The 11,345-nt window shown below is 36.0% G+C and overlaps 1 protein-coding gene across 1 annotated transcript; it reads right to left on the bottom strand.

Annotated features, from left to right (window-relative positions):
* Nucleotides 1-509: 509 nt before the first annotated feature.
* On the bottom strand, nt 510-8,819 carry LOC110450406 (the record flags this gene model as incomplete). The annotated part of the gene is made up of 6 exons (XM_021497893.1): nt 510-532; nt 1,588-3,336; nt 4,928-4,957; nt 6,339-6,359; nt 7,532-7,588; nt 8,492-8,819. Coding segments are annotated over 6 exons (2,208 nt in total), but the record flags the coding sequence as incomplete, so codon positions are not given.
* Between the last annotated feature and the right edge of the window lie 2,526 nt (nt 8,820-11,345).

The following is an 11,345-nucleotide window of genomic DNA, read 5'->3' as shown; positions in this document are numbered from 1 at the left end:
CTTTAATAAGATGATCTAACAAAGTTTTTTTTTCTGTCCTCCAGAATGTCGCCGTTCCCTTTGCCTCATCTAGAACAGATCTCTCGTCATTGTCAAATATGGTTGTGATTTCATACTTATGTCCTGTAGATTCTAGGTATCGTTTTACATGAGTTTCACACTCAGTGAACATGGCTAGATCTGACCATAATAACATACCAGCTATGTAATGTAGACAGTGACGGCCGTCCTTATCTACAGCTGTGGTTAGTGCTGGGTACGAATGACATAAATATAAACAAATCTCTCTGTTTCCCCTCTCACAAATCACATGTAACGCTGTTCTCCCGTCATTATCTACAGCTGTAGTTAGCTCCCTGTTACCCTCCCAACAACTCTCATGTAACACCGTTCTCCCCCTCACATCCACTAACTGAGCCATGTACTGAGCACACACACAGATCCTGTTCACCACACGACCATCTACTGACTCGCACTTGTGTTGTTGGTCGTCAACTATATATAAGGAGTTAAGTACACACCTCTCCAGTGTCTGAAACATAAAACAGTTTCCTGCCTGAAACATGAAACAGTTGCTTGGCCCTGCCACAACATGGAGCAGGGTTTGTCCAAACCTACCAGTGTCATGTACCAAGTGTGGGTTAGTGTCACATAACAATAATGTCACCATCTCTTCTCTCTGATACTGACACGCCACATGTAGGACATTGGTATGGTCCTTATCTCTCGCTGTAAGAGTGACGTCATACTGCAGTAGTTTACGTAACACTTTCACACTCCCTCCCACCACCACATTAATCACTGCATTGTCAGGTTCTACTCACTCACCCAGAAGATATAAAACACATTTTTTTGCACCACAAAAACATGCTTTATTCAACACATCAACTTTTGTCTCATCATTCAAGTATACAGCATTTTTCCTAAGTAAACACACTTGTCTGATACTATCATTCCGATGTCTGTCATTCAATGACCACAATCTTGTGTTCTTGTCAGGTTTTACACCTTCTGACAGAAGATATAAAACACATTCTTCTGCACCCCAAGAACATGCTTCATTCAACACATCAACTTTTGTCTCATAATTCAAGTATACAGCAATTTCCCTAAGTAAACACACTTGTCTGTTACTATTATTCCGATGTCTGTCAATCAATGACCACCATCTTGTGTCCTTGTCAGGTTTTACACCTTCTGACAGAAGATATAAAACACATTCTTCTGCACCAAAAGAACAAGCTTCATTCAACAGAGCAAGTTTTGTCTCGTCATTCATGTATACAACAATTTTCTCAAGTAAACACACTTGTCTGTTATAATTTTTCCAATATCTACTAGTAAACAATGTCAACGCTGGGTCAGGTTTTACACCTTCTGACAGAAGTAAAACCCTGTTACTATCATTCCAATGTCTATAAATCAATGACCACAATCTTGTGTCTTTGTCTGGTTTTACACCTTCTGACAGAAGATATAAAGCACATTCTTCTGCAGCAGAAGAACATGCTTCATTCAACATATCAACTTTTGTCTCATCATTCAAGTATACAACAATTTGCCTAAGTAAATACACTTGTCTGTTACTATCATTCCGATGTCTGTCAATCAATGACCACCATCTTGTGTACTTGTCAGGTTTTACACCTTCTGACAGAAGATATAAAACACATTCTTCTGCACCAAAAGAACAAGCTTCATTCAACATATCAACTTTTGTCTCATCATCCAAGTATACAACAATTTTCCTAAGTAGACACATTTGTCTGTTCTTATCCTTCCCATACCCACTAACTAATGACAATGCTGTGTCCTTGCCAGGTTTTACACCTTCTGACAGAAGATATAAAGCACATTCTTCTGCACCAGAAGAACATGCTTCATTCAACATATCAACTTTTGTCTCATCATTTAAGTATACAACAATTTTCCCAAGAAAACACACTTGTCTGTTACTATCATTCCAATGTCCTCTAACCAATGACAATGCTGTGTTCTTGTCAGGTTTTACACCTTCTGACAGAAGAGATGAAGCACATTCAGCTGCACCACAAGAACATGCTTCATTCAAAACGGCAAGTTTATCAATGTTTCTGTCATTCAACAACCTGACAAATCTTGCAACAAAATCAGAATTGTTCCATACATCTAGAGAGCCACTACCAGTACCATATAGATACTTATTACATTCAAACTCTCGGAGTAGACGCTCACACATTTCTGTATAATGATCAGATGATATGACAATCATGTTTGTAGCTGTTTTTGAGGTTGTTAGATAACCGAGGGATTTCCTGGGACAATTCTGTATGTAGCCGATCGGTGTGACTTTTCCATACAAAATTGCCACAGCAACATAAATAGAATCATGATTAAATCTGTACACATCCTCACTAAACCATTGTTTCTCCTTCTTTACCAAAAAGTCTAATAATTCATCTAAACTGTCCTTTATAAATCCCACTTTTTCAATTTTATTACATAACGGAGTGACTGTGTGTTTTTTACCACCAATCAACTTTATTGAAATTGCTTGTTCCAGAAATGTTTCATTGACATTTTTACTGTTTGGATCCAGATCTTCTACTCTTATCATTCCGTCATTGAGGAAGAGATACAAAAGGGCAGAACATTCTTGTAATCTTGACAATACTTCTTTCAAAAATCGAAAAGGACTTTCAAAAAATCTAACTCGCTCTCTCTGCAATTCTTCAGAATTGTAGAAAAGCTGGCAACATTGTGGGAATCCAATGTTTGGCGCATAGGTTGAAATTTGTTTTTTTTCTGTGTCTGTCCATGAAAAGAGTTCTGGCTCATACAGCTGTAAAAGTATTTTTTTGTCTTCTGCAACTTTGTATGTTTTTGAGCTCAGATCAATAATGTTATCTTTGGTTAAAATTGTTCCAAGAGAACGATGTTCCAAAGCATTGAATACTTCATTACGGATAGTAATGATGAGAAAATTGGGCTGGGTTATTTGTTCATCTACAAAAAGTGTTTTTACATCCGAGATTCTTTTGTTCCACTCTTGTACATCCTTTATGAACACATCTTTCTCACCAAAAATATCATCAATAAAAGTGATCAATTTTAATTTTGGAGCCAATAATCGTAAATCTTCAATCTTGTGAAGTTGTAGGGGTTGTCCGGCTTGCTGCTCCTCACTCAGCCAATGAAGGAGTTGGATGGCGATAGCTGTTTTACCGTCTCCCGTGTTTCCCTTGATGACAACAACCCTGTTCTTTTGGAGCTTTTCTTTAGCATCCCGGAAACCTTTGGTGGGGTGGAATTGTATCTTTTTTCCTTTTTCTTTTTTAATTCTGGCTTTTGCTGTTTCTGTATGAAAGAAAAATAGAAAATATAGGGCGATACGTCTTAATTGTGTAAAACTGATATTTCAGAATGAAACTTATATAACTTTAATCTGTAAGTCAGAGTTTTGTTTTCATTTTACTTTCAAATACAGAATATTAGAGGGAATTGTAGTTTCATAAAATATATCGAATACTGTTTTACCTATCATGATAAAAAAAAACATGTAATCCGTGATGATAACCAATCAATCAACACAAACTTGGAGATTTCATTCTCACAAAACATCATGTAAGTAAAAGTCAGTTTTCAAACCTTGTAAAATCACAGTGAATCATGACGTCACTGACTAACACGTTTAGTTTTTGCAGACTTGTCCTTTAAAAAATAATAAGTCTCTGCTAGGGATCAAACCCAGGACCTCTGGTTTACTTGTCTTGTACTCTATCAAATGAGCTAAGAGCATTTCCTTTTAGTCCAATAGGCAGAGGGTCGGACTAGTAAGCCATTGGTTAGAGGTTCATTCCCTAGCGGAGACATTGCATTGAAAAATGACTCTGTTACAATCCAATGCCTCATGAATGACGTTACTTATATAGTTGTTATAGAACAAGAGGCCTAACGGCCTTGAATCCCTCAGCTGATTATTTTGGAAATCAAGTTAAAATCTGGCCGATAGTTTGGGTTGAGAGTGCATAGGATAGTCAGCCCTTTTCATTTATTTAATTTATTTACGTAAATTTTGATCCCCATGGGTAAAGGACATTACCACAACAATTTGCTTAAAACCTGCCCAGTAATTTGGGAAGAGATGTCATTTAAAGTAAACCTTCCGATTCAAAACTTTTTTTGATCCTACATCTCAACAGTGAACACCCAAATATCAGCTCTTAATTTGTGTTAAGTTTGATCCCCACGGCCTAAAGATGCTACAACAACAATTTTGTTAAATCTTGCCTATTAGTTGGGGGGATGTCACTAAATCAGCCCCAAGCACCCAGTGAGGGGAGGGGGACCCCTTTATTTATACATCTTTTGATTTCTTGGCCTAAGGATTTTAGAATTTGGTTGAATTCTGCTTAACAGTTTAGGAGATGTCATTTAAAACAAAAATGATCGAAGACAGAGACGACCACAGATGAAGCACCACCACAAGAGCTCACTGGTACTTTGTTCAAGATGAGCTTATAATTTCAATCTGATTTAAACAAAAGCTTTCATTCTGTTCCTCTACAATATCTATGGTGTAAGATCTGATGACATATATGGCATCAGGGGTCATGCTCTGGTGACTTTCAATACAAACGTCATGTTTAATTACATGTATTTGAAATATTAAGACTATTTGGAGGGCATTTCAATGATTGGCTGCAATTACATTCACCAGAACATGACCTGTTATGAACTTGTCGTAACAGAGAAAGAATAAACTTTATCAGATTGGTGTTCAATCTGGTTATCAAGACTACTCTTTTGGAAAACCCAAGATTCTTGTTTAAAAAGAATTATGAAAATTCTTTCATATATCTTTAGATGATGCATGTTGTTCTGGTCCAGGTTTTGAGGAAATCTGCTGCGTTTCGTCTCTATGTCCAATGCAGTAGATTAGACTCACCTATCATGGGTTCCAAGCCAGAATGGATTTCTGTAAAATAAGAGATTCACATTAAATAGGTAGGACACAATTTGAATTATAAACAGATTATTTATTCCAGGACATTTTCTAATTAATTAAAAGGGGAGGATTTTTAATTAATTTCAATAATATAGCTTTAGACTGTCCAGTCACTTAAAGCCGGAGACAGAGATTGTTGGACTTTCCATGTATTTCTATATATTGACAATAAGGTGAAGATACTAGCTTTCTGGCACTTGTTGTATATCTTTTCAAAACATTCCACTATACATAGTTTCTTCATTCAAATTCATAAAACAACCTGCTAGTAAAAAACAAGAGGCCCAATGGGCCTGCATCGCTCACCTGGTATTAATCTCACACTTGTAAACTTAAAAGTGGACTAAAATACAGCTACAGGCAGAATATCAGTGTTTGATTCATAAGAACCTATTAAAAGATTTAAACATATGCCGCCTGTGACCTTGAATGTCGAACAAGGACATCAGGTTGAAAGTGGATCAAGGTCATTCATTTGATTAAACTTGGTAGTCCTTCATTCCAGCATGCTACAGGCCCAATATAAGTACCCTGGGCCTTTTGGTTAATATTGAGAAGAAGTTGTTTGAAGATTTTAAGACATCTGACCCCTGTGACCTTGAAAGCAGGTCAAGGTCATTCATTTGAACAAACTTGGTAGCCTTTCATCCCAGCATGCTACAGGCCCAATATCAGTACCCTGGGCGTTTTGGTTATTGAGAAGAAGGCGTTTGAAGATTTTAAGACATCTGCATGACCCCAGTGATCTTGAAAGTTGGTCAAGGTCAAACATTTTAACAAGCTTGGTAGCCCTTCATCCCAGCATGCTACAGGCCCAATATCAGTACCCTGAGCCTTTTGGTTATTGAGAAGAAGTTGTTTGAAGATTTTAAGACATCTGACCCCTGTGACCTTGAATGTGGGTCAAGGTCATTCATTTGAACAAACTTGGTAGCCCTTCATCCCAGCATGCTGCAGGACCAATATCAGTACCCTGGGCTTTTCGGTTATTGAGAAGAAGTTGTTTGAAGAATTTAACATATTTGACCCCTGTGACCTTGAAAGTGGGTTAAGGTCATTTATTTGAACAAACTTTGTAGCCCTTCATCCCAGCATGCTACAGGCCTAATATCATTACCCTGGGCCTTTTGGTTATTGAGAAGAGGTTGTTTAAAGTAAAAAGTTGACGCCGGACAGACGGACGACGGACGGACGGACAACGGGCGCTGCACCATAACATAAGCTCACTTGCCCTTCGGGCAGGTGAGCTNCTTGAAAGTCACTTGCCCTTCGGGCAGGTGAGCTAATAACCAGATGGTACTTCTGGCTATAAATTAAGGCCTGTGGATAACACTGCAGCTGTCAAACTTACTTTTGTCTCGGCTTGTGTCTGCTGTTGTAACAATCATGGCAACCGGATCAGGAAAAAGATGAAAAACAGGTATATTACCTATCCAAATCATTCAAATTCTGATTATAGGAAGTTCATCAATTTATTTTGAATACAATTTTAACAAAGTGTCATCCACCATACAAACACAATGAACTCATGCTTATGCCTGGACTGATATAACTACGACAAAACATTGTAAAGATTTTATAACAGTAGTCCTATAATTACGATCTTTATATTGCAGGATGTTAAAACATTGATTCCATTTCTATAATTTCACAGTGAGTGAGTTGACATTAATTAGTTGATGTTGATGACAACATGAAAGTAACAGAACACATGAAATCACAGAGGGATCGTGGCACAGATATCATATGGAATGTTGCTGGTATGTAGGTTTTGTTTCTTTTCTCTACTAATATTTGTACTGAGGTAACAAGGAAGTTGTGTAAATCATATTGAAACACGAACTTTGAGGGGCTTATATTCTATGTTAGATTTTCTTATCCATCTGAAATTGGAGCATGCACAAATATGGGCCCAGGAGATCATCCATACCTGTTTACATAACATATCCAAAATATGATGGCTTAGGTCCTTTTTGTTCTTCATATAATTGTTGTTGTAAGTATTTCAAGTAGTTGACCCTCTGACCTTGAAAGTATGTCAATGTCATTTATATGAGGAAATATTATAGATCTCAGGTACCTACTGACAAAATCTCAGAAATCCTGGTCCTTATGGAACTTGATCAGAACACTCTTAAAGCAAGCAGACAGACATCAGAAATTGTTTAGATAAGGAATGATGGACTGCCTGACTGATGAACCCCAAACCAGACAAAAAACAATTTGAGCAGTGGGGGCTTAATTACCATACATAAATAATCAATAATCATCATACATAAATAATCAATAATCATTACCATACATAAATAATCATAAAAACACAATTCAATAGTGGAATGCTGTATGGTGATAACATAAAGCATGATCTGAAATCCTGTTTTATCTGTGATCGTAATGTTTCCACTGTTACGTAGTCCTTTCAATGCGTGGGCGTCACTGCAAATATGTTCTTATACTTGTGTGTACATGTACATCCCTCTACAGATATAGTATTCATACAACTTTACATTTTTAAATTCCACTGAACATGTGCTGATCACAAACCTGTAGACTGTTGCTGGCCTTGATCTTCTGGCCTTTGCTGCTTGGCTGGTGATGAACCTGTAATTAAAACAAATGTGTTTGTAACTTTCACTAAATATACACAATCTATACATATAACAAAGATCTACCTGTATTAAGTCCAAGATCAATAGAAAACTAGACTATATATAGTACCAGTTTCTAACTTGTCATTAATTATTTCCTTGTATGAAAACAGTTTATTTATGAATAGCCTTCGGCTCTATTATCTAGCTGCAGGGATAAGTTTTGACATCAGCATTATAACCTCAGTAGTAAGTGTGTTTTTACTGCTTGTTTCATAAATCGTATTTGATAAAGGGGCAGACTGCCTCAAAAATTAGACTAATTGCATTGTCCCCACTGTAACTTCTCCACTTGTATACATATTTATATAATTTAATTTAACTTCCTAATGTCGAAGAGTATGAACACAATCCTACTGGACACGATCAATCACTGTTTACCAGCTGTCCAATTGGTTAGAATGTCAGCTTTTCCAATTATCGTACTGCTTCGCTTGATGCTCATTTTTCAATTCATATGTCTACCCTCCAGTATCTATATATATAGTACCAGATCTTAGTCACACCCTGGTATCCATGAATTATTAGATGCCCAATATAAAATTATTAAGACACCTGTGAAACACCTTGTTTATAAAACAAGGATTCATGTCATGAAATATAAAACCAACATATAAGTAGTTAGTGGTCGCTCTAGATCTGCAAGGTTTCAACAACTTCAAAGGAAATGATCTTTTTTTTTATCTTTATCATGATTGAATTAAAACTCTTAATTAATTTCAAAATTAACTAACAAATCCAGTTATGCTTCAAATAAATCCAAACCTTACACAGGCATATTATGCAGAGATCCTTAAATTAATTTTGATAAAATATTTTTGATATAAACATGTTGTAATATGTAAGTTTGACTCACCTCCATCAACAATGCTTTTAATTTCCTTTTCTTTATCTATCACATATCTCTCCAGGTCAGGATTTGTAAGTTTAAGTTTCCGTACAAATTGTGTATAGTCTCCCACAGCTATTGTTTTGTATCTAATAAGACTGTTGAATAGGTCATAGATGTTTTTAATCGAAGCAATGTCGACTGGGGTTAATGGATTATTTCTGAACAGGTTCTTAAGTTGATGTAATTTTTTCTTCACAATATGTGTTCCAAGATGCAACGCCAATTCATTGTGGATATCTATGGCCGGATCTGTTGGAATAACTGAAGCCATTTCTGATGTTTCTGTACAAACCTGAAACATAAAGTGTAGCAAATCTGATGACAACATTCAAGGCACTATATTACAAGAACAGGAATAATTAGTGTTTTTCCCAGATTTTAAACAAACAAGAGGCTAAATGGGCCTTTGTCATTCACAGGGTATTACACTTGTAACTTTAGAAATGGACTTAAGGCCAAATAAAAATATGTGTGTTTCCTGTTTCGGCTCCAAAAAAAATAGGGTAGGTTACGGAAGGAAAAACATTCTATTTTATTTTTTCATTTATTTTTTCTGGTGAAGAAAATCTCCTGATTACCTCCGTGAATGTTAACAATATGTTATTGTTTTAATTAAGTACGAGAGGCAACAAATATATATATAAATAATTTTTGATTCATGTAAAATAAATACACAAATGCATTCACAATGTTTGTGTTGAGCAGGCTCAAACGACACATTGAAGTAAATTATTATGTGACCCATCTAAATGTTTATGGAATAACCAACCATAATTTACAGTAGTGCTACCACCAGTGTTACATTTCTAAATTATCCCTACAGCTGGACACTAGTGTTTAGTAATCCAAACTCCACTGATGGTCACCAGTGTTATGTTCTCTTTAATTTTGTATTACTGATACGATCTGTTCTCGATTTCCACTGCCTCCAGTTCAAGTTAATTGAACAACAAAATAAGTATACTTATATTTTACACTATATCTACAACACAAATTTTTTAATCTGTCATAAGCTATACAAGTCTTCACTATTGTGAACTCAATCCCTCCACTTCAAACTTAATTATCTCCAACTACATGTATAAACTGTAAAACTGCACAGATCTACAAACCACAGCTAAAACTACTATTATTACTCACTTCCTAATTCTAACTTAACTCTATCTTTCTAACTCTCTTCTATATCTCTTGACCTATCAACTGGGTCTCCCTAACTCAATCTCCTTCCTCAAGACTCTTAACTCTATTCCCCAACCTAACTCACTTCTCCTCCTTCAACTCCCCAGCTGAACTACCTTACTATCTTTCCCTTAGCAAAATCCTGTTACAAAAAAAAATGTTGATCCATTAAAATTGTTGATGCTGCTGAAATCCTGTTAAAAACTGGCCATAACCCTGCTAAATTTGACTCTGGTGGTCAGCTCAGCTGGAGGCAAAAACACTGACATCACAGACTGGACTGTACTCCCCCACCTAGACTACAGACAGTCACACTAATCTACAGATCCCAACCTATATCATAAGCACAATTATCTAGGGCTACTTAGCTACTATCTTCAAAGAAAACTCTGACACTGACCACACAAATAAAATGCATCACAAATTATATGTACACTGTGAACAATTAAACAGCTAATAAATGCATTACAGTTGATGTGAAAAACCAATAAAATGTATTGGGGTCGGCATGAAAAATAGGGTTTGTCGGGGAAACGGGAAACGGCAAACACATGTATATTTTAATTTGGCCTAAATAAAGCTACAGGCAAAATATCGGTGTCTTAAATGACTCAAAGTCATTCAAAAGTACATGTTAAAAGATGTTAACACATTTGACCCCTATGAGCTTGAAAGTCAAATATTAATCACATTAAGTTGAACACATTTTAAATTTATAGCCCTTCACCCCAGAATGCAATCTGCCAATATTTAGAAATTACTTTGAATGGTTCATACATATACACAATTTACCAAATGTAAAATTGAATGTGTGTCGAGGTCATTCACATCAACAAAATAAATTGCTCTTCATCTGGTCACATATCACCACCCTTTGCATTTTGACTATTCAGAAGAAGTTGTTTAAAACTTTAAATTTGACTCCTGTAACCTTGAATTTGGGTGAAGGTCATTCATTTGAACAAAGTTGGTAACCCTTCCTTCAAGCATCCTACTGGCCAAATATCATCATCCTGATCCTTTTGGTTATTCAGAAGAAGTTGATTAAAAGGTTTTTAAGACAACTGACCTATGTGACCTTTAATATGAGTGAAAGTCATTCATTTGAATAAATTTGGTAGCCCTTCATCCCAGCATACTTCTGGCCAAATATCATAACCCTGGGCAGTTGTTTAAATCATTTAACATATTTGACCCCTGCAACCTTGAATTTGGGTGAAGGTCATTTATTTGAACAAACTTGGAAGCAATTCATCCAAATTTGCTTCTGGCCAAATATATATATCAGCACCCTAGGCCTTTTGGTTATTAAGAAGAAATTGTTTTAAAGTAAAATCTTACTTTCAGGCCAGGTGAGCTAAAAATGCTTGGCCTTTTGGTTATTCAGAAGAAAAAAAAAAGGTTTAAATTATATTTGACCCAGGTGGCAATGATTATATGTCAAGACCATTCATTTTAACATCCTTGAAATTGGTAGCCCTTCTTCATCCCTGCATATAACATATATGACCCCTGTGACCTTGAATAAAAGTCCAAGTCATTCATTTGAATAAACTTAGTTATTGGTTATTCAGGAGAAGTCGTTAAAAGGTTTTAAACATATTTGACCCCTGTGACCTTGAATACAAGTTTAGGTCAT

The sequence above is a fragment of the Mizuhopecten yessoensis genome, unplaced genomic scaffold (genome assembly GCF_002113885.1).
Source record: "Mizuhopecten yessoensis strain PY_sf001 unplaced genomic scaffold, ASM211388v2 scaffold5205, whole genome shotgun sequence".
NCBI lineage: Eukaryota > Metazoa > Mollusca > Bivalvia > Pectinida > Pectinidae > Mizuhopecten > Mizuhopecten yessoensis.
This window is presented reverse-complemented; position numbering and strand designations above follow the sequence as displayed.